Raw genomic sequence first — 24,361 nt, 5'->3', positions numbered from 1 at the left:
AAAGGGAAGGCTATGTATAGTTAGAGTAGAGGATATCAGTTTCTATTTTAGACAACATTTGTATACATTATTAATGATGTAATCATGCAGTAATTATCTGCATGTACTGCAGGAAACTGGAGAAAGTTCCTTTATTCAGCTGTCCATAGTAGCGGCCCCATGCTTCACAATATTGCTTTTTTAAATACAATATAGCCTAGCGGCATGGTTGAATCTTTGAATTGAATGGAAGTGGTGAACCCAAAGATGATGGGGGGGGGAAAAGGACAAAATAGTGTACTTATAAGTTATAGGAATACTCATTTGTAATTTGGAATCGGTATCTTCAATAGCATTGATTCAGTCAAGCATACAACGGTCAACACAAGCCTCTTAGAATATCCAGTCCTTGAATCGAGCTCCGTCTCGGATATAGGATATTGGAGAGTCACCAAAGTCACTAACGTCATATTGCATGCATCCGTTTGGCTGAGAAAAACTTCAATGACGCTCAGAAAAACAAAATGCGCAAAACTATATTCTACTTGTGTCCTTGCCAATGGTTCTGAATTTGGATGAGAAAAAAAAAGGTGCCAACCGCTTATCTCTGCAACTGTGTGGGGTGTTGGCAAACAGTAATTTTCCTGAATTAACTGACTATATTCCTTTGTAGTATTTAATTAGCATCAGGGGAATTGGCTACCAATAGGATAATAAGTCTTTCTATAGGGAAATAAATATAACCAAATATGAATGTAAAGAAAGTGTTTGATTGGTTTGGATGCAAATGCCTGCACAGTGATGGAGATTTTAGGTTTTAGGTTTTTTTGAAAGCCATATTTAGAGCCGACCCCCTGTGGTTTAGAGTCTTTGTTGTTCCTTTTCTCCTGGTTCTCTCGAGATGGTAAATCAAAGGGATTTAGAAGTGCACTCCAAGTTTGTGTTGTGCTGAAATAATGCGTACATGTATCGTATGCCAAAGAACACATGGAAGTCTGTCAGTCTGGATTTACGCTAATTAGCACAGTATGCAAAGCTGTCTTTATGTTTCCCTATGGCTTTTTTAGTTTGTCGAGCAATTTGCTCCAAACTTTGTAGAAAACAGGGAACCATACTCATCAGTGTTCATAGGCAAATTTGATTTGTCAAACTCTGGCACATGGGCAAAAGAAGTATCCATATTCCTGTTTGTGCCGCTTCCATTTCTGATTAGCATACAATAAATATAAGAGTGGATTGCACCGTTGTGGATTAAAGTTAAGCCTGATAAAATGTGTAACTCTTAATCCTACGGTACAGATGTTCTGCACGCCTGTTTGTCTCTACACACACCTTCATGCTCCGTCGTAAATTAAACTGGGATATTGAACATATTCTTCAGCAGCTAAAATTCTAATAACTTTCTCTTCAAAGTAATTTTATCTGATTGGTCATGCATTTCACTGCTTAATGAAATGTATTTTCTAAGTGTTCTCTTCTGTATTTTCTTTAAAATGTATGAAATTGTTAGATCTTGTAATTGCGACAGTCCTAATAAAGCTATAGCACACAGCACATAAAAATGCTAATAATTTGATTGGGTTTCCAATGAGAAAAGAGGTGGGATTGAATGCCACTTTCTCTCCGTCTGTACACTACGTTCATCATCTTTGATCCTCACCTACCTCCCTTTTCTATTCATGTCCATTTGAGCAGGGAGTAAAGAACGGTGGTCAATAGATTGCTGACATTTAAAGTGTGTAGCAGTCATTATATCCATGTGTTTTTTGTGTCATGTTGCTCGGACCCAACACAGAAAGGGATCATCTATATTGGTTATTAATATGTTGTATTATATGTGTAGTTCTACTGCTAAGTTTCAAAAGAGATGTGTCCAGCCATCTGTTCTCAATCTGGAAGTTTTATTAATTTTGAATAACAATACAAATATGGTTATTTATTATAAACAACACAATATAGTGTAAATATGAGAATCTCTTGATAAACCAGTAACATTACACTTTACTTGTGCTCTATAATATGTCTACCTATTTACTTGAGATAAAACAAAGTCATCCTTGGCTTGAGCATTCACCCCACTCGAATAAAAGTTTATTTTATTTAAGGAAGTTTGGTTGAGTGATTATTGGTTGGGTTACACAAACAGAATTGCGGCGTTAAGTAGACCATTGAGGAGTGTGGTTCTATGCACCAGTTTCTAAATCTTCGCATCCAGCAAAGCAAACGTCTGTGTCAATCGGCGGCCATTCTCTTCGGCTCCATAGCTACAATGTCTCCAAGTCAAAAATGTTCAAAGCCTTCCCAAAAGGCCATCCAACGTTCTTCCCTCGCCGGGTTTTACCGCCAAAAAAACAGCCCCACTACCCTCTGCGTTGCCAAGCGGACAAAGAACCAAATCCTTTCAGACGGTCACTTCGGTCTTGCTGTTGGTGACAAAGTAGGGCTGAGGGGGCATGTTGTAGCGCATGTTGAGCAGCTCCTTCTCCGCGCTGTGCGAGTGTTTCTTTTGGGCGTGGGCGTACCGGTGTCCGGAGTGCCTCCCGTCCCAGCCCTTCAGCACGTCTGGGTGGGCAGTGGACGGACTGCTGACGTTGCTGCTGGTGGTGGTGGTGGTACCGTAGTGGGCTCCGAGGGAGGAGCAGGAGCTGTGGGTCTTGGAGCTCCGGCCCTTGTGTCCGGTCGGGGCGGACGTGCTGGTGGTGGAGGAGCGTTTGAGGGGGCTGTAGGGGTTACTGGGTTCTGGTTCCTCCATGTCCACCGGCTCCATGGGGAGGTTGCCCTTGGTGGCCCTCTCCAACAGGTGCCGATTGGTGTAATGGCTCTCGTTGCTCTTCTCCGCTTGAAAGGGAAAGGATGAAGCATAATCGTTAATTGTCTTTTAAACCTGCAGTATGAATGTTTTTTTCCCTTTAGCAGCCTCTGGTGGCTTGAGTTGTAGCTACAGTTGTAGCTCTTTCATTTTTTCTGAAAAGTGGGCCAGAATAAAACGATTACAGACAAATTCTCTGAATGGAGTGACTCATGGATGGGCGTGTTTCATTCTTGAGAAACTTAGTAGGCCTCACAGTATATATCTAGATACGATATTCAGATACGTAAGGAGTCAAAGCTGCAGTAGAAAAGTTACATAGTGCAGTTTTTCGTCAATTTGAAAAAAGATATACATAAAAAAACAGGTTCATAGTTGATTTTGTTCATTAGAAGCATGTTTTTCAAATATATGAATATACCTGTGTTAAGATTTCAAATTTCAATGCAGATTTTTTAATGATTGCCCTCATTATGTTAGTTATATGGACCACAGAATACAAGTGCTGCATTTCAAGTTGGTAAAGGTATGTGCAGCACTAATACATTTTGAAATCAGTCCCATGAATGAGCCAAATAAACAAATACAATGCGTACAATGCAGTTAAGGCCCACTGATTGTATCCCACAGAGCGTTCCCATCATCAGCCAAAGTAGTGGATGTAACGGTCCTATTGCATGATGTAAATGCAGCATGTCCTTCTTACCCACAGCCTTCAGGGTGGCGTACGAGCTCATGTCGGAGCCAGGCCGCTCCTCCTCATAGGGGCCCGCCCTCTGCCCCAGCGCTGGGTAGGGTTGGGCCAGCAGCGCCGACCCTGGCTCCACGTTGTTAAACTCTGGAGGATGTGTTGGTTTTCAAGACAAACCTTCTGTTAGTTATTGGACTTTTACACCCAAGCATTGTTAACTATGTGATACCCTGATTGGTCAATAACATTCAATGGGGGGGGGGGGGTTCATTATTTTTCGACAGCTGTTAAAAACTGCCCTTTAACAGTTCTGAATCAAAGCACTACAAATCTGTCATTAAAAACAACAGTGCCATACAACTCTTGAACAGATGTTTCCTTGACAACGCAGAATCAATGTGCGCCGTGGAACAATACATAAATGTCAGCTGTCAATAAAGAACAATAGCGTTTACTATAAATAAAAGTAACCAATATCTGTATTATTATTGTGGAATAAGCAGAATAAAGCAGTCCGGGGAATCCAGTTTATTGAAAATAATGATATATAATAATGAAATAATTTAGGATGGAAAAATACATCCTCATCTAAAAAACTAGATGAGGATGAAAAACTAAAAGTTTCCTCATCTACTCTCACAAGCAGAGTATGAAACTAACGGGATACCCCTTCATGGTTTATTCCTTATGTAACCCAAACTCAATTAAAGCAACTGACTTGTTAAGTATTCATGTAAAACTGAAATTTTGTGTTTTCAGGTCAGGATTCATTTATTTGGCATAATTAAGCACTCTGCATGATAAATTAGCATGGCCTTGTGTCAACTAGTGATGCTCACGCAATATTTTCTATCATCAAATGTTTGGTCCATTTCACAAAATCAACATCGCCCACAAGGCCACCGATAATTAATTGATATCATCAAATTCCTGGGATATACTCCCCTCTAAACGGATGAAAAGCACACAGAAATTGCGATAAAAGCATAATAATAATGGATTCAAGTGTGTAGGGTCACTTTATGAGTGGTGAGTCTTCCAGGAAGACCCAAACTGGCTGGTCTGAAACACTGTACTTATCTTACAGTACACATCTGCTTAATTGAGGGGTGCACAGCAAATAGACTGCCACCCTGCCTGCGTATTGGCACGTCACCAGACACAGATGTTCCCAGCCCTCTCCTCCACTGATTGGTTGAACTACAGGAGGCATGGGGGTTAAGGCACTAACAGTCTTTGTTTTTTTAACATTTAACTTTACGCTGTTATTAATGGAATTACGTCACCATGAGCAAACCTATTTTAAACAGCATTTGTTTGTAGCTTTTATATACTTGGTTATTTATAGTTGATCTCTTAGTTGTTCGTCCTGGCATGGGGGGACTTGAAGGCCTTTAAACATTGTGATGTTCTTATTTTATCCCGGTAGATCTTGTTTTAGTCTGTCACAGATTGGGAAGGCCTACTTCACTTGTGTCTTGCATTGAAAGACTAGTAGATGCAGAATTCAGCGCATAATGTACCCTGTTGAGAGTGCAGCATTGGTATGTAGTAATCATATATTTTTAATCCTGGTGAAGAACAATTTCTGCAACCAAATAGGCCTCAGATGTTTTTAGTCTTATTATTATTTTAATTAAAATATTAATTAAAATAATAATAATATTAACGCATAATAATAGATAATTAAGAACTCACTAATGGCGAAAAGTGCTGGAAAGGAGGGTTCGGCCGATCGTCGAACCTCAGATTGAAGAGGAACAATGCGGTTTTCGCCCCGGACGTGGAATTACGGACCAGCTCTTCACTCTCGCAAGGATCCTGGAGGGGGCCTGGGAGTATGCCCATCCGGTCTACATGTGTTTTGTGGATCTGGAGAAGACGTATGACCGGGTCCCCCGGGAGAAACTGTGGGAGGTGCTGCGGGAGTATGGGGTAAGGGGGTCTCTCCTCAGGGCCATCCAATCTCTGTACTCCCAAAGCGAGAGCTGTGTTCGCGTCCTCGGCAGCCAGTCAGTTTCGTTCTCAGTGGGTGCTGGTCTCCGCCAGGGCTGCGCCTTGTCACCAATCCTGTTTGTGATATACATGGACAGGATATCGAGGCGTAGTCGTGGTGGGGAGGGGTTGCAGTTCGGTGGTCTGAGGATCTCGTCACTGCTTTTTGCAGATGATGTGGTCCTCATTGGATCATCGGCCTGTGACCTTCAGCACTCACTGGATCGGTTGGCGGCCGAGTGTGAAGCGGCTGGGATGAGGATCAGCACAGCTAAATCTGAGGCCATGACTCTTAGCAGGAAACCGGTGGATTGCTTACTCCGGGTAGGAAATGAGTCCTTAGCCCAAGTGAAGGAGTTCAAGTACCTCGGGGTCTTGTTCGCGAGTGAGGGTACTATGGAGCGTGAGATTGGCCGGAGAATCGGAGCAGCGGGGGTGGTATTGCGTTCGCTTTACCGCACCGTTGTTACGAAAAGAGAGCTGAGCCGCAAGGCAAAGCTCTCGATCTACCGGTCGATCTTCGTTCCTATCCTCACCTATGGTCATGAGGGTTGGGTGATGACCGAAAGGACGAGATCGCGGGCACAAACGGCCGAGATGAGTTCTCTCAGAAGGGTGGCTGGCGTCTCCCTTAGGGATAGGGTGAGAAGCTCAGCCATCCGTGAGGAACTCGGATTAGAGCCGCTGCTCCTTTACTTAGAAAGGAGTCAGCTGAGGTGGTTCGGGCATCTGGCAGGGATGCCCACTGGGCGCCTTCCTTGGGAGGTGTTTCAGGCACGTCCAGTGGGGATATATACTGGCCTGGGAACGCCTCGGGATCCCCCCGTCAGAGCTGGTCAATGTGGCCCGGGAAAGGGAAGTCTGGGGCCCCCTGCTTGAGCTGCTCCCCCCGCGACCCGACCCCGGATAAGCGGATGACGATGAGATGAGATGAGATAATGGCAAAAATCCTGAATCACTGTGAGACGGATGAGTGAGTCCAACTTTTAGTTTTGCGGACTCTATTATCCCTTGGCCAGCAAGTCCATGATCAAAACAGTTGCTTAATAAAGAAATTAGGTTAATTAGGACACTATTTCCCTCTGGTCTTTGAGAAATGGAAGCGCTGTGCTAATTCACTTATAAGAAAGACCAACACAGTATTGATGATGGTTCATTAAAGAATTGCAAAGGAGGACGTTCAATAGATGCTTCCTCAGCCTGGAGCCCTGAGGTTTATACAGTAACTTTACTTGTCGAGAAGGATCTGCTTACCTGCTTACTATTCAGTTACTTTCCAGTTGCTTCAATGAAAAGCGACAGTGATATTTTTCTAGATTGGCCCAGAACAGGCATATAGGGATTAGGTATCTTTCTCAAGGACGCCCACACGTATACTATGGATATTGGGATTTAAACTCTGAACCTTTTGGCTGGGAGTCAAATACCCCCCATCCGCCCCGCCTCCCTTTATACTTGATATACATATGAGGTTATTTGAGATTTGTAATACTAACTATGCAAAGAGTTTCTATAGTTTAACTTTGTGCATCTCAGGACAAAACACGTATGGAACTCAGTAACAATTTGTGGGTGATTACCCTTGGAATGATTGAATTTCTTACTAGATTCCTCCTCCCCTTACTCCTAGCACTCCACTGTCTGCTATGGCTAATCAAGCTCAGAGCGATCAATACACAAGGATCAATACACCGTCTTGATCTCGCCTATGTTTAGCCATATATCTTGTTTTACTTGTTATATCACTTCACGGAAGCAATAATCTCAAATTCTGGTTCTGATCCAAGGAGCCTTTGTCCACTTAACCTTACCAAAGTTTATACTCATAGTTCTATAAATAGGAGGCTATACTATACTATACTATACTATACTATACTATACTATACTATACTCTACTATACTATACTATGCTTTGCTATACTATACTACTATATTGGTGAAGCAATAGCCTTACAAGGGTCTTGAAAGAAGACAGAAAGAAAGAAAGAAAGAAAGAAAGAAAGAAAGAAAGAAAGAAAGAAAGAAAAGAAAGAAAGAAAAAAGAAAGAAGAAAGAAAGAAAGAAGAAAGAAAGAAAGAAAGAAAGAAAGAAGAAAGAAAGAAAGAAAGAAAGAAAAAAGAAAGAAAGAAAGAAAGAAAGAAAGAAAGAAAGAACGAAGAAACTATTATGACGACAGCAGTCAGCTTGGTAGCAGCCACATCAAAATAAAGATAACTCACACCAATTAAAATGTATAATGAATCACATATTATTTAACGTTTGCAGGGTCTCACTTCAGCCATTGTCAAAGTCAAAAATTGTCACCACCTGCCAACAGAAAGTAGGTCATTTGTAAGGTTAAAGACTCCCCCACCGTCTGTATCGAGAAATAAGTACGTTAACACACCAGACACAGATACCTCTCTGGATCTCATAAAAGATTTAAGAGAGTATTTTGGGATCTGCGTGCCCCAAAATAAATGGAGAAGGGCGCGCTTATTTACTGCCAGCCTACTTTCAAGTGAATTGTTTAATCTCCCTTTGTCTTTCCTGCTTTCTTTGTCTTGTTGTTTTTGGTCCCATACTTCTCTGTCACTGTGTAAAAGAGCCTTAATTAGTCTGTACGTCATGACAGATTGATGGTTTCTAAAGGTAAGTATACTTAGTTTAAATACTTTATTTTATTTGTCCTACTTGATCAGGATTTAAGGACAGAGAGAAGCAACACATTGATCAATATTCAGAAGAAAACAAGGAAAAATGTTGTTCAATTCAAATGAGATCAAATGGATATCTCCAATTGTAGTCATTTGGTCAACAACTAATTAGGCCTTATAAGCCTTTTCAAAATCGATGTGTGTGACATTTGTGAGAATTTCCACACAGATGTTTGATGGATAGTCGAACTCATCTGATCTCAAATTAAAATTATTGTTTAAATATCCTATTTGTAAAATAAGTAGTGTTTGAAAACAGTGGGAAGTTTGATGCTGGGCAGCTACAAATATTGCGCTTTATGCATAGAAACATTCCAAGTCAATGCAAGTCAATGCACAGATGGTGGGTGGGACTGCTTGCCTTTCACAATCCCAATCAAGGGCATGTACAAGCCGTGTCAGCCATGTCGAAACCATTCAATTGGTCTCCATACAGTGAATCCCATGGTCACACATTCACGTCAGCCCTGAGTGAGCACGTACAGTTGGCAAGGTGTCCTACACGGCTACAGCAGGCTCATAGAGCAGCAGCAGCAGAGCAGCAGAATCTGTCTATCTGTGTCACTGTCGTGTTTCAGTGGAAGTGGAGGCATGGAGGCTATATTTGACACGACCAACACTGGCAGGAGAAAGTAGAACATGCTCAGCTCGCAATCCGGTGGTGGTGGTTCATGATTGAAACCTAACTCTTGTGTCTTCACAAGTCAAGGCCGAAATGAGGTAATCTGTTGCTGATCTGTAGTAAAACATGAATGTATAGTTCCTGCATAGTAAAAACGATATACAATTCCACACGATGAAGTCACAATGAGTGTGTACCCTGGAATGTTTTTTACATGTGATTAACATCTACACAGCAAACAGCGTTGCTGCTGGAGAATAGCAGCCTTCTAAGATCAGCAACATAATGAGTCGTTGGATATGGTAACGGTGACTCTTTCTGGGTTATTACCTGAACTGCTACTACTTATGCCTAACAAGCTGTTATGCTTGTCATCACGTGAGTGGAGTCGGTAATGAACTGGTAATTATTCTGAAAGAGGGCACAGCAGTAAAGAGAGCGCTTTTATGTTTAATTGCGTTCCTGTCTTATTAGCGAGCACTCTTCAGTTTAATTGAACGTCGTGTGATAACAGCACTTCAAACTTTCGAAAAAACGAAAACATGATTATTGTTGTGAAAATTGACCACAGTGTTCCGGTAATTATTCTGGTCCTCGCTCTTTACATTTCTGGAGATATACAGTAAACCTTGCGTTAATCACCATGAATCAGACTTAAACATAATGTGTGAAAGTGTGATTATTGCTGCGTGTTAGAAGGAGTTGAGGATGTATTGAAAACAAGGTTTTTTTTTCAGTAAACTATTTGTTTCCATTTCCAAGTGTATTGTCCCCATGTCATAGATCTTCATCTGTTCCACTCACAATTCTGACCATAAAGTGTTGTCTATGGTACTTACGGAAAATATGAAAATACATCAATTTCTCACCATTTACACATTGCGATATATATCAGGATTCGAGGAACGCAATACAAGCTTCTTCCACTCTTTCATTATCGTGTGTTATGAACCGGTACTTACGGAGGTGGTTCACCGTGGTTCTTGTTGCTAAGTTCTCATAGTGCTGTCCGTAAAGGCCCATAACATCACTGGGGTCGGCTGGGGCCGGGTGGCGGATGACCTGGGCCAGGACCCTACGGGACACATAGCACACTCTGTGACCCCTGATCCAAACATAAGCTTTATAATTCATAGATTATGGATTATTTGGGTTGTAATAAGAGGTTGAGTTTGACTTAACCAAGAAACACACTGTCATGTACGCTTCATCTTGCCGTTTACATGGTGAATACACAAATTGCCGAAAGATTAATATGAGTATCTGGATTCTTTGCTATCGCCATACTTTGATTGTCAGGTTGACAATCGAAAAGGAATGGTAACATCCTACAGAAGGCGCTCTGTAGTAATCACCAATATTCAATTAGCATTAATTATGTTCGGCTGTATTTGGCCATTTTCATTTGAAAATAAAGAAGAAAAAAAAGCCGGACAATGACCGACCTGTATAACATGATACCCTTTCGTATCGTGAGACAACTGCCGATTCTCATCCTTAAACATATCTGAACTGAACCGTCAAATTCAAAGTCAATATCTCTTTTTCCTGTTTGCATGGGCAAACCCTTGAGTCAAACCAGTCCCGAACACATGTATATTACCACTTAGGTTTACTTTAAAAAGCAAATGCTAGCTGGCCATTTATCACATTCTGCCATATTTATCTTTATCTTTTTTATATTTATATTTATCTGAACAATCATGCATTGACGCTATGACCTGTCTGCTATACAAACAATTACTGCTGGAGAGACATAAAGGCAGGCGTGTTTGTGTGTGTGTGTGAGTGTGTGTGTGTGTGTGTGTGTGTGTGTGTGTGTGTGTGTGTGTGTGTGTGTGTGTGTGTGTGTGTGTGTGTGTGTGTGTGTGTGTGTGCGTTCGTGCGTGCGTATGTGCGTGCGTGTGTGCGTGCGTGTGCATGCGTGTGCGTGTGTCTATGTGTGTGACGAGGGGGGGGGGGGGGATTCACTACCGCTCCATAGGCCTCCCTACCTTTGCATATGATCTCTCTGTGGTCGACGGGTCTTCTCTATAGCAAGCCTTGTGAAAATCCCAGCGAGCGCCAATATAGCAACGAGCCCACATATGATGTACACAATCAAATTAGTTTTATCCTTTGAACTATCCTGTGTCACCGCCGGTTCAGCTTTCTTTGGCGGGGGTCTGCCAGTCATCATCCATGGAGGGGTGTCATAGTTTTTGCAAGTACTTTGGTCCAGTCTTGAGCTCTTGAACGCACAGCAGAACCTAAAGCCACAGGTCCCGCAGCAGTACAGGTAGCTCCCCGTCATGCACACAAACGGCGGGTCCCACTGGCCCATGACATCGTAATAACCGAGACACTTATCTTCCGTGTGTGGGCTCTCGGTCATCTCGTTTTCATCCTCCTTCGAGTCGTTAAACTCCGACTCCATGATCAGTCCGTCGAGGGTCTGTCCGCCGGGCTCGCCTTCGGCGTCGCACACGAAAACTTTCACCAGAAAGTAACCAAATAGCAATTCCGTTCCCCTCATGGTGTATCCTCGCCTATCTCTTCTCTTGGATCTGAATTAGAGCAGATGAAAAACGTTGAGGACGAAGATGAAGCAATCTAGAGAGTTGAAACACGGCCATCTGTGAGAATTAGCGTAAAGGTTCCCCGAACTTCTGCGCGCGCTCCTAATAAAAGACGCGAAATAGATAATTGGCGAAATACTTTTAATGAAACCATCACTGACTTCCTTGCTGATTGGGGGTTTGGCTGCTTCACTCTAGGCAATGAGGATGTTACAGAGCTGCTCAGGGAGAGTGGTAGACAGTGGAGACCCCAGTTATTGAGGGAGAGCCAATACAAGGATGCTGGAGAGAGAGAGAGCGCGCAAGAGAGGGGGGGGGGAGAGAGAGCGAGAGAGAGCGAGAGAGCGAGAGAGAGAGAGAGAGGGAGAGAGAGAGAGAGAGAGAGGAGAGATGGAGAGAGAGAGGAGAGAGAGAGAGAGAGAGAGAGAGAGAGAGAGAGAGAGAGAGAGAGGCACACATACCCAGATACACAGACAGAAAGAGAAAGAGAATTAAATGCTCACGCACGCGTGGAAGAGATTGAGGCTGTATTATCAACATAATTGACCCAGAAACATTACCAAAACAGTGGGCCTCTGTTTCTGCACACAACACACCTTTTCAGAAAGTATAACCCGTATACATACAAACACATTAGTATACAACCTAAAATTATTTTTATTGAATTGTCAGATTTCCGTAAAACATTTCAAAGTAGAGTAGTGAAGTTGGGACAAGACCAACATTATCGTATTATATATGCTGTATAGCATATATAAAGCCAAATGGCTTTTATTTTATTGTTTGATTTAACCTGTATTGAGGAAGTCTCATTTAGGTTTGGCACCTTTTGCAGATTCATAAACAACCCATGACATAGACAGGCAAATAACATGGACATAAACAATCAATAAAAACATTAGCTGTGATGATGTTCAATCGAATACAATCTTATACAATGGACAATTGTTAGTTATAATATTTTGTAAATGACTTAATTTACAAAATATGCCTGCAGGGATAAAATTAAACCAACAGATATTGGAAAAATATGGTTTCACACAAACACATCAAATCCCACCACGTGGTCAAAGTTATAGAATCTAGCCTATATATGTCCAGCTCTCCGATTTTTTTAACTGTCATGATATTGAGTGAAAGAACATAGAGAATGTCTACACTCACAATAACCCCAACAATTGTATTTTGAAATTAAAAAATGAACAAAAAACGTATTCAGATGTGATTCATGAAAATACAATTGTTGCATGTGAGATGGCATGGCGAAGCCTATGAAGCTCTTGTCCCTTTTACACAATTTTCTAAAAAACGGTGAAAATGTTATCATTAAGAAAGCGCAAGGGCTGCAGATGTGTAAAAGGTAAACTTTGTCATAATGTTAGAAAGGTTTGTTTTATATTTTTTAATCTAGCATGGTGATCAAAACTCTGTTAAATTGGCTATACTGTAACCCATACCCTGTGTGTTCACACCATGACTAATTACACACAATAAACACTATTTAAAAGACCCGGTCATGTAGCATTTGACTGAAAGATCAATTGTGTATTATATTTTTTTGTTAATTTGCCATACAGAAATGGATAAGCCCTCCATAAATGTTTTTTTTTGCAATCAAACTACCTAATGTTAGCATTCATGTTATGCAATGAACCATGTTGAACTTACATTGTAAAATGATAATTGTGCTGTTATTGTTTAGTCTTTTAAATAGGACACAGAACCTTGACAAGCATGGATTTGTTAAAAGCTGGCTGGCAGTGTATTTTTAGAAAAAAACGTGCTTTTATCTAAAATGATGATTAGCAAAATTAGGCTAGCCATCTGCCCACTTGAGAAATCAGACTTGTTTTTGTGTTTGATCTTCCTAACACTTGAAAGCTGTTTGTATTGACTCATGGCTGACACCAAAGTTGTGTTTTTCCTCTCTTCTCTCTCTTCTCTTTAAAAGTTTGCCCCTGCAAATAGGTCTCACAGGACAGCACTTTCTTTCAAATTTTCTTTCAAGTCAAACATATTTCATAAGAAACATGCCGTAGCTAATCTTTTAATGTAAATTCTGGACTGGTCAATTGAAGCTAGAAAAGGCCAACATTGATTGTTCACGGTCAAATGTACCAAAACAAGGGCGTGTTTCATCAAGGTACACAATATGTACATGATTAAACAATATTGGTTGTCTGCAATGTAATAAATTCATTCAATTTCAAATATGAAATGCATTTAAATGAATAATATAAAAATGGCAGAATGCAAGATACTTTTGGTCCATTTCAATGATCACAATAATTTAAAATTAATTGGAGAAAATTCAGTCAGACACCTCAGACATAATTGCACTGTGAGGATATATTCTGTAAAGAGCTACGTCCCAATTGGCCCATTTTGGGGCACATGTTTGTGGCTTGTCGGTTAGCAGACAAGATATATTTTTATTTAGGATGCCAAAATTAGCATGCAAGATAGCACTATGTAGCAGTTTAAATGAATGATCAGGTTGGTCAAAGCATAGATTTTTCTGTGTGCTTCAAAAGTCCTAATCATGCATAACCATTAACAATTTTGTCCCCACAAATCACAGTCTTCATGTGACGAAAAATAAAATCCATTTAACGAAAAATAACAGTCCGGGACTCTTTCGAGGCCCTGTAATTGGAATGAGTGTACTTTAAATCTTTTGGAAAGTACCTAATGGAGGGCAAGTCTGGTGCCAGCAGCCGCGGTAATTCCAGCTCCAATAGCGTATCTTAAAGCTGCTGCAGTTAAAAAGCTTGTAGTTGGATCTCAGGCCCGGGCTTACAAGTGACCGCCGCCCGAGCCATTTACCAGGTCACTTTGACAGAACAGAAAGACATACTTTTTCTATCATTGTTATATCAGTAATATAGTCAGAAAAAGGTCTTACAAAATGTTACGGTCCCATTAAGTGTTTAACTCTCTCTTAAGTATTTGACCCCTGACCTATCGTGATTACTCCATTACCTTAATGATAATGACAATGTAAAGATTTCCTGGGCCATAGTCACTTCACAATGAGAGATAAAATGGGAGCATGGCAATGAATCATGTGCAATTGGAATAATAAAAATCATGTTTGGTAGGAGAAAGAAAACATAGAGAGAACATCTTGTGAGCAACCCGTAATTTGAGATGTGAGGAATGAATGGATTCTTTTTTACAATTGTATTCACTTGAGGTTGAGAAAGTTCTGATTTTGTAAGAAGTGGTGACTGCTCAGTCTCTAACTATAAAACTCATGGACCGGAAACCCATGAGATGGCATCCATGTGGCATTCTAAAAAAACACAACCTTTTCACCTTTGATAACTTTATTAATTTTAGTAATCTTAAATTGTTTTTGAAGTGTGTAAATAATCATGTGTGACCACTGTTGTCTGAATTGGCCATCAGACACCAGAGCTCTCGTCGGGCAAATACACAAGCCTCCATGAATGGTGATTGTCTTGTTCCCATGTACAAGACATCTTTCGGTCAGTCTGTTTTCTCTGCAAAGGGGGCAAAACGATGGAACCTCTTGCCCACTAGTCTAAAACTAGAGACTTAGCAACACTTTTAACAGAAAACTTAAACAACGGCTCAAATCAAATCAACAGTGCTCCCAAAATAATTTACAACTGGTTAATTGTCTGATCATGCTGCCTTTGCTTATTTATATTATAGGGTTAGTATTTCATTTTGTTTCTGTTTCGTTTATTTTATTTTTATTATTATTGTTTTTTGTTTGTTTGTTTGTTTGTTTTTTAAAAGCCTCCTGTGGACAGGTGTTGAAAACTAGAATTTATGCTAATACACTGAAAACAATGCATCTGGTTTCGTCCAATGATATTGTCATGTCCATGTTAAATAAAAATCTAATCTAATCTAACATTTTAGCCTCGAAGTCTTGAAATTGCTTTCTTTACTACATTCCTATGTATCCTAACCTCTCTCTCTCTCCCCCCCCCCCCCCCCCCTCTCTCTCTCTCTCTCTCTCTCTCTCTCTCTCTCTCTCTCTCTCTCTCTCTCTCCCTCCCTCTCTCTCTCCAAATAACATGGACAAAAGAAAACAATCACAAAAACGCTATCAGTGATGATGTATAATGGAAGAGACTGTAATACAGTGGGCAGTTGTTAGTTGTAATTCTCTCTCCCTCCGTATTCTGTGCAGAAGGAGAGAGAACAGTGCAGGGGCTGTTGTCATGGCAACAGAGAGAAAGCAGCCTGGTGACCATGAGCGAGGGAAGCCTGACCATATACAGCATTGTGCTCTGTGTCTTCATGACAGGGTTTACACCGCAGGAGATAACACCTCCAACAGAAAGACCCAGTTGAGGAGGCCATACTCTATCAATACTTGCATGGATGTTTCCTACATTTTGCTGCATCCTTTGATGATCATTCATCAGTCTTTTGTCATTTATTAATGCAGAGCATTTGGCTATATTTTTTTTCTACATTTGAGGCAGAAGTATAATGTTATTCATGAAATATTATATCATATTGGGCGTCTTTGAGTAAGGTTGATGCATGGTGAATAATATTATATAGTGTATGTGGCGGTTTTTTCTTGAATTACAATATAGTGGTATCTACTGCACTCCGAAAACTGAACTGGAACTGGAATCTTTTTAACAAGCTCTACTCCTTTTCCCAACGGGTACTGGTAGTTTTCTGTTTGTATAAATGTTGGGTAGGGCTCAGGGGATTTAAAGATTCTGGGATTTAGGATTTCAGAAAAACTATGTTTACAATTGTGAAAATACATCCATTTTACAAAGGCCCGTGAACTTGACTTGTCACTCTGTTACTTCAGCATTTATTATCATTGGGAATTTAAAAATGATTGCGTTCCTTCTATTTTGTCATAGCTCCTTTGATAAAAATAATATGTTGAATGTTAAATCATAAATACATTTTATCAATGCAAACAGATCGTTTTTAAATACAGAAAGAGAATGATAAACAATGATGTCCGTCTCGATCTCTATGAATCTCTGTGTTTGAATCAATTTGTAAGGAAAAAAATGAAAGAGTTTGTTTCTGTCTGCTCCAGGCTACCAACAAAAATTAAATCTAATACTGAAACATCGTACAATATTAACAGAAAAAACTCACTACTAATATCACACTACCATGGGGGAAAAGCCTTACCAAGGCAGACAGACATTAGTAGACGTGACATAATGCCTTCAAATCCCTTCCAGACCTCTCTCTCTCGACCTATATCTCCACCCGAGGAGGGGTGAGGCACTTCACACCAGCAAAGGTAGGGGTGGTCTCAACTGGGACTCACCCATCCCACCCAGCTCATTATACAGGGATGAAAGTTCCCCAACTCTTCTGAGAGGGGTAAATAAAACCCGCCCAATTAGAAGTGAGTGCTTCTCCATAGCCACTCTATCCGTCTGTCTGTCTTTCCGTCCATTCCCTTGTGTTGACACCTGCCTAGAAACAGTTTTCATTGGTCCTGCGCCTAGATATGATACTGTATGCAGACATTCTTCTGAATTATTCAATGGCGCATCGATTTGTATGTTGTCATATTTATCAGGAGGCAATTGTTATGCAGCATCTTTCAATCTTTCTTGCCATTCTTTTCTTCTCTTTTAACAGTTAAGATTTTGTACAAACCACATTGCTGGTCAATGTTGGCAGCACAACACAATCAAAAGTAATCAACCATTTTACTTCCAAAGGAATGGTGTCTGTAGATTGTTTTATTAGTAGTTCTCTATCAGTCAATAGGTCATGACTCAAAGCAATGAACCTCATCCCAAAAACTCTAAAGCAATGTACCTATGACAATAGCATTGTATCCACATTTTTTCCCATTTCATCGACATACAACGCAGAATCCCTAAATTTGCTCATATTTTTGGGTGTAATCAAGCATCTTCATAATATTCAGTGGGCACTTAACTTCCCTACCTTTTTTTGTGTGTTCTCATAATGTGATTTTTCCCGCCGGCTTATTGTTATGCTGATTCTGGAGAGCCCTTCTGTTTCTACCGGTACGGTCATGGAAAAGCAAACGTGGCCTCTGATTGGTTGTTCAAATACAATAATGGTAACCTTATGGGGACATTATGCAGATCATAAACAGAGTGTAGGTGGCTACTAATTAAACCGATTCTTTCATCTCGACCTCACCCGAAGCTGTGTGTGTACTCCCCCTTGTGTTTTGCTGTTGCTTTTTTAACCTTGTTGTTTCTGTTTTTTGCTTTGTTTTGTTGTCGTCCTCATTGTTGTTTCATGTCCACTTGAAAGTTGAATCCACATGGTTCTTTTTTGGTGGCAGCGTATATATAGTACAGTCCAAAGAATAGTGAAAATAGCCTGTAAATGTGGAGCAGACAGCTCATATAATAAAAGCATCATTAGTGAGTCTGTACTGATTGCATTTGAACCAAGCCACTGCCTTTGAATTGATTGGATCGGCAAGACTTTTGAACACGACTTAGCTGTTCGTACTGTTTAAAGAGTTTGAGCAGACCAGGTGACATGTCTATATGAGTAAGCAGGACATGATGCATTGATGTGTGCGTACAGGACCCGTGGTTGCTTTTTATGTACACGGTTGCTGTTTAATATATGTGTCTGAGAACACATAATCCGGTTTACATTTCATATACAAATAATAATGTGTGTTTGATAGAGGTGTATTTGTTAAATATCGTTCTTCATGGATTGACATATCCGATGGCAGAAAGACATAAACTAGGATATGGGCATGGTCCCTTACTATGTGTTCCTTAATAAATAAAAGTCCCAGAAGCGAGTGGCCAGAGAGTCAGCAGAGAGGAGCAGAATGAGAACCAGCCATTTAGGAGAAGGAAATGTTTACACAGTAGACCAACTATGAGTAAATTTCATTGAATTATTTAGCAGACATTGCTACTTTGTACATTGTACTTGTAATGAGCGGTCGATATGACAGTATGTGCTTCTTTAAACATAAACAAGATTCTGGAGGTTTTGTTTTCTTCTTTAGGGAGTTGATGGGGTCGTGTGTCCTTCACAATGTGAGCAAAGGTCAGCTGATCTGGGGGTTCAGAGAATGGGGAGTGTTGGGGTTCAGATGTATGCTGCTGATCATGTTACTCGCAGTAAGGGGGGATGGGGGGGGGTGGGACCTCACTGGACCCCCATGAAGCCAGCAAGGAAAAGAACAGCCATTTATCTGAGTGACATCTGGCTGTTTGCCAGAGTCCCAGAGCCCAAATGATGCCCTTTTGAATGCAGAGGGCAACTCCTCTGTCAGAAATAGACTCTCTCTCTCTCTCTCTCTCGTGTGCTGTGTGTGTGTGTGTGTGTGTGTGTGTGGTGTGTGTGTGTGTGTGTGTGTGTGTGTGTGTGTGTGTGTGTGTGTGTGTGTGTGTGTGTGTGTGTGTGTGTGTTTGTGACGTCAGCAAGTGAGTGGACGAGCGAGGAGAGCGAGCAATAGCGTGCTCGTCAGTTTAGTGAAGTAATGAACGAGTGAGTCGAGTTGTGTGTAAGAATAAAGTACCAAGCCTGTCAAGAATCGGTGGCCGCTTCATTCCAACCATATTCCGACCTATAAGACCCACTGCCGGTCAAGGTGAAGGGTGTTGCCCCCGAGAGAGCATCGGGCCTGGAGGGAATGTCTCCCCTGTGCTCCTCGGTCTGGGAGGAGCACAAATTCAGACTCTGCTGGCCCACAACTAGATCGTCTCATCGTCAATATTCCAATTGAAAGGCAATGGTTTAAAATTCGTTCTGCATAACGAAATAGTACACTACATTTACCCTTTGATGCATTTATTGTTTTGACACAAACATAAGTAGAGCATTGTATCTGCACACACCCCTCCTGAAGCCTTTCTCTCTCTCTCCCTCCCTCTCTCTCTTTCTCTCTCTCGTTTTGTTCTGTGGAGCTCGATAATTGTGGAGCATGTTCGCTTCAGTTTTTGAGGAGGTCTGCTTAAAAAAATTGTTAATATTAACGGATATATAACTAGAGGGTGCACTGTACTGTGTGCGCACAATCTCTCTCTCTCGTCTGAAAAACGCATTGGTTTTGCATTGGTTTACATTTCGTTCTGTGTAGCACGGAAACATCGGAGATAAAAAAAAAGTCTGATAATCGTGCTCTGGGACACGATTCAATAGATTAACGTTTGTGTGCATGAGCACGAAATCGCGTGATACCGGGTTGGGCATGTCCACTTCTCCCACTGTGTACTGCAGTTTCCTTGGCCTCTCCCGCCAAAGTGAAAAACATCTGAGAACACCAGACCTTTCCTTCAATGCAACCAACCTAACAAGACTAAAGCATTCTGAACACTTCCATTGTTGTCGTTCTCATTTTAAATTGGCCATGAGGTTCTCAATAGAACCCCTCAGTTTTATTAGCACTTTCGTAATATGTTGTTGGCTTGACAGTTATTCAACAGGATACATTTTTATCCATTCGGACCAATAAAAACATTAAAAGTGGACTTGTTAATCCAGCTGGACTTTGTGAAGAGAGGCCAACAGATTGCGGATTATCAGCTTGAGTGTTGTGGTCACAGCAGTCTGCTGTGTTTTCCTCCTCCTGGTCTGCCACTCCCCCTGTCTGTCTCACCTCACACCTGGCCCTCATCTACAATCATGCTCACCTGGTCTTCATCCCCAATCAACCCCCTTCATAAACCCTTGGATTCCCTGCTGTCGGCGACAGATCGTACTATGCACTACCATGTTACTCAGATCACTCTCTCCAGCTCGCCTGCTTTTGGGTTCAGCATCGTCTAACATAACATTGAGCGCAGCTATGGAGATGGTGCCCAATTTACAACAGGAAAGAACTGAACTCAATATAGAATTAATTACAGAAATTGTCATCTATGCTGCTCAGTTTGTACGATTTGTTAGTCTATTTTAAATTTTGAAGCTGAGAAGCTGGTACTTGTTGACCAAAATTGGCCGCTAGATGGCAGAGGATGAGTGCTAAGTGAGCTCCTCATGTCCAAAAACATTACATATGTGTGTCTGGGTGTTTTTGTCTGTTTACTTATTAGAAATATAGATGTAGAAATACAGATTACAGGCCAGCATTTGTGATGTATCAGCCATTGTCATTTGTCCAACATTCTCACAATACTCATTCCTTTGTAAACCTTTTATTATGTAGATGTTGATGTTTAGAATGTTACTATTTATCTGGCTTCAAAGAAGAACATGAAAAAGATAACATGAAAGCAATATCTTTCCCATCTTCCCCCTCAAAGTGGAGCCTTTATTGCTGAAGAAATTTGTCTTAAGCAGCACTTTACTGCTTAAATAACTGTTACCGACTTGTTATTGAGTTGTAGCCCTGGCAATGTTGGATGTGTTCTTTCTTGCATAAGCTCTGATTATTGGCTCCATGAAATTCATTGCATCATGCAGATGTCCTTCATCAAGCAAATAATGAAGGACATTTCCCCCTTCCCCCCCACCCATCTCTCGCCAGCCCTCAACAGCACATGAAACCAAGGGCGGCAGGTTCATAGCGTGCACTGCAGGGGCGGAGAATTGCTTTTAAGCCTTCAACATAACTTAAGCCGCACAATAAACCCCTAAATGTTTAGATTAATGTATGGCAATTGTATGCATTGTGTATTGTGATTATTATTATTATTATTATTATTATTATTATTATTATATTATATAGATATAGAGCTCCAGGAGTCCGCAAACGGCAACCATCCCTTCTCCTCCATGCTGTGGTTCAGTATGACAGCTCATTGGTCAATGGGCAGCAGCTCATTTGCATTAAAGCTACAGACGCCAGAAATCAGTCCCTGCATTCTGCAGGGACTGAAACAGAGTGGAATAGTGGTAGTAGGGATGGGAATCGAGGACCGGTTCTTGTTCAGAACCGGTGCCGAGTCAACTGATTCCTTGGAATCATTAGCAAGCCTTCTTAACGATTCCGCTTATCGGTTCCAGTCGCGGCAAATGCGTCATGACGTCACACACACGCTGCTTTGTTTTGGTTCAGAACGCAGCAAACATGGCGCCGCCGAGAAACAAGCGCATTGTGCGTTCACACCAAACGCGACGGGGTGACAAGATCCCATACAAAGTGAACGTAGAGACGCGTATCGCGTATTTCGCAAGAGAAAACGGCGATATGTTTTGATTTGTCGCGCCACACTTTCGCCGTGCACAGGCGAGCGTGTTCACGAGGATTTTTTAAGTTTAAATATTTCAAATTTGACGCAAATTTCGTGTGATGACAGCCAATCAGCGTTCAACAGCTTAACTGAGTGACATGTGTAACGTAACAGCCAATCAGCGTTCAACCGTCAAACTCTGAACTGCAGCATGCAGGAGAAAGTGATTGTTGCCGTTTGCGACTCCCGGAGCTCTATATATAATAGTATATAATATAATATAATTGTACATATAATATCACGGCCAACAGCTCTGTGCGCCTCCGGATGGCCATAGTGCGTTGAGCTCTCATAGGGATTAGGCTTCTCTGGGTTTGTTTACCGGCGTTGCTATGGTTTCCGGTCTTGTGTGTTCCAACGGTTTATTAGGTAGGCCCATCTAATAAATCTCTGTCTAATCAATACTTCATTCCAAAAGGCACAAGCTCTTACTTGATGGCATTTGGGCTTAAAAAGCCAAACATATATTTTTTTGTCTAGACCAATTCATTTGAAAATTTACAATTTCCTAATACTAGACGCACTTCTGATCAGATATTAAAGAGATTTAATACAAACAAACACATTTGTACTTATTTTCATACCCAATAAGAATCGATAAGAGAATCGATGAGGAATCGGATCGATAACAGAATCTGAATCGTCAAATTCTTATCAATTCCCATCCCTAAGTGGTAGGCACGATTTTTTCCCTAAAAGCTAACAGTTTCAAAAACATGTTTTCTGGAACTCAAATACGATGTTTACTTGTTGGAAAAACACCATAATATGTCTCCTTTAATTGAGTATTTGTCCATATAGGTGGCCTACTGCATTCAAACAAAAGAACATCCAGCAGAGCAAGGCTCTCCCTACAACAAGTGACCATGAGGAACTTATTTATGTGGAGAAGCTACATCCAATGAAAGACAAGTGGATGGGGCCTCCCTTGGCTCTGGTAGGTTGTTGTACTTCACCTAATGCTAGGACTTTTTCCTGTAGACTTTATGATTCCCTGGTTTATTCTTGGTTCAGTTGTAGCTATAAAATGTTTTCTTTATTTTGTATCTGTGTATAAGATGGGACAGTGGTCTTTCCTCAATTTTCCTCCTCCTCCACCTGATTCCTCCTTCAGCCCAAGGCTGTAAAAGACCTGGCAAGATGTCAGCAATCCATGCTGAAAATCATCTGGTTGTCTTAATGAAGGTTTGGTGCAGGAATGTCAAGAGTTGTTTTTTGTTTTCATTTTGAAATAGTCAATTTTGAAAGAATGACAATCAACGAAGATCAGGCTTCAATTCTTGGGAAAAGAAAAATATGGCACATCTGGTATAATTATCATTAAAATTTCAACAATATTAACCAGTTCTCTTGGCTCTTTTGACAAACTCTTTAAGGCACACTTTGTATTTGTTATCTTGTACAATAAGATGCTACAAAACATGTACACCTTTATACAGACCACTGTGTACAACATAGACATAGGCAAAGTCCTGGGAGAGCCTACGAGAGGCAAAACATAACTTTTTGACCCAGCTTAAGAGTTTCAAAAATATCACTAAGATGTTGGCCAAAAAACATCAAAGATACGTGGCCTGAAAAAAATGTTGCAGCTAAGCAAATTGAAGGATGGCCCTGAAGTTGCTGCCAAATTAAACACCTTATCAACTAATGTTCTATTTGTATGTTGTCAAATCCAGACTGTTATTGTGAAAGATGAGCAAGGTGCACTTACTGGCTCAGATGTAGAAAAAGTTTGTTTTGATGAAAATGACCATGCATTTAAAATAGTTGTAAAGCCATTCCAGGCAGTTAAGGTGGTTGATGTTCAAGAGTTGGTCTACTTCAAACCAGTGGATGTCCAAATGGCATATGGATCAACAGATTCCTCCCTTTATATAGTTCCATATTCCCATCTAATGCAGCCTTGATTCGTTTGTTTAGTGTTAAAGGTAGAATCAGTATCCAGCATGCTCTAAACATTAATATTTAACATCCTGGTGGGTTTAAAAACAGTTAATCTAATTCTAACTTTTTGAAATAGATTTGATCTTATTCGTATTTGTATGATTTTCTGTAAAAGCTTTCATCTTTGACTTGCTTTTGGGTACTCTGTGGAGTGTTTAACGAAAAGGGTTAACGATTTATTTATTTTTAATAAATTTGTATTACTGTAAGACATGGATATATTGTTGTGTTTTGCTTTTCTCCTGCAGACTTATTTTTGACTATTTTAAGTGCTAGCTGGACATGATAAGTAGTTAGGGAAAGTTATGTATTTTTTTGGGCATTTCCTGAAATAATTTATTGCCAATAGGTTTTTTGACCACCCCGGCCAGCGAATCTGTGCATCGTGGTGCATCCGTGGGAGTTGTCTTCAATCCACAAGCGCCAAAAACTCACTTTCTGCCTTTTCTCGGTCAAAACGGCACCAAATTAGAATTTTATTTTATTATTCAAATACATAGAGGACCCAATTTCAATACATATTCATGCCTCCACCAGTGAAAAGCTCCTTTAACTTTAAGTATAAATTATATAAGAACATAACATAATTTATATTCACAAAGGTACCAAATGTTAAAATACTTGGCCTTCCTGTGACAAAAGAAGTGCTTCCATTCCGATGAACCCCCGAAGCCCCATGTTAGTGACCTCTTACAGAGACCCCCTATGGTTCCTTGTCTGTGGTCTTAGAATGTGTATTCTGTAGGCTTGAATTAGAATTAAGGTAACTAATTCATACCCCGGTTAAAATCAGACACTACCAGCTACAGTTACCAACAAGCGAATCATGGCATTTTCAAACACACTAGATGGCAGTGTTGTGTATATATTTATACAGGTCACTTACAGTTTAGTTTAGAAG

The 24,361-nt window shown here is 40.7% G+C and overlaps 1 protein-coding gene across 1 annotated transcript; it reads right to left on the bottom strand.

Moving 5' to 3' along the window:
• Window positions 1-1,888: 1,888 nt before the first annotated feature.
• On the bottom strand, window positions 1,889-11,577 carry shisa9b (shisa family member 9b). The gene is made up of 5 exons (XM_056607740.1): window positions 11,512-11,577; window positions 10,787-11,338; window positions 9,755-9,867; window positions 3,495-3,626; window positions 1,889-2,817 (listed from the first exon to the last, which is right to left on the bottom strand). The coding sequence occupies exons 2-5, from the start codon at window positions 11,305-11,307 to the stop codon at window positions 2,381-2,383; spliced, it is 1,203 nt and encodes a 400-aa protein (XP_056463715.1). The 5' UTR covers window positions 11,308-11,338; window positions 11,512-11,577; the 3' UTR covers window positions 1,889-2,380.
• Between the last annotated feature and the right edge of the window lie 12,784 nt (window positions 11,578-24,361).

Source organism: Gadus chalcogrammus, chromosome 2 (genome assembly GCF_026213295.1).
Source record: "Gadus chalcogrammus isolate NIFS_2021 chromosome 2, NIFS_Gcha_1.0, whole genome shotgun sequence".
Lineage (NCBI taxonomy): Eukaryota > Metazoa > Chordata > Actinopteri > Gadiformes > Gadidae > Gadus > Gadus chalcogrammus.
The sequence above is the reverse complement of the archived record's forward strand: the minus strand, read 5'-3'. Positions and strand labels throughout refer to the sequence as shown.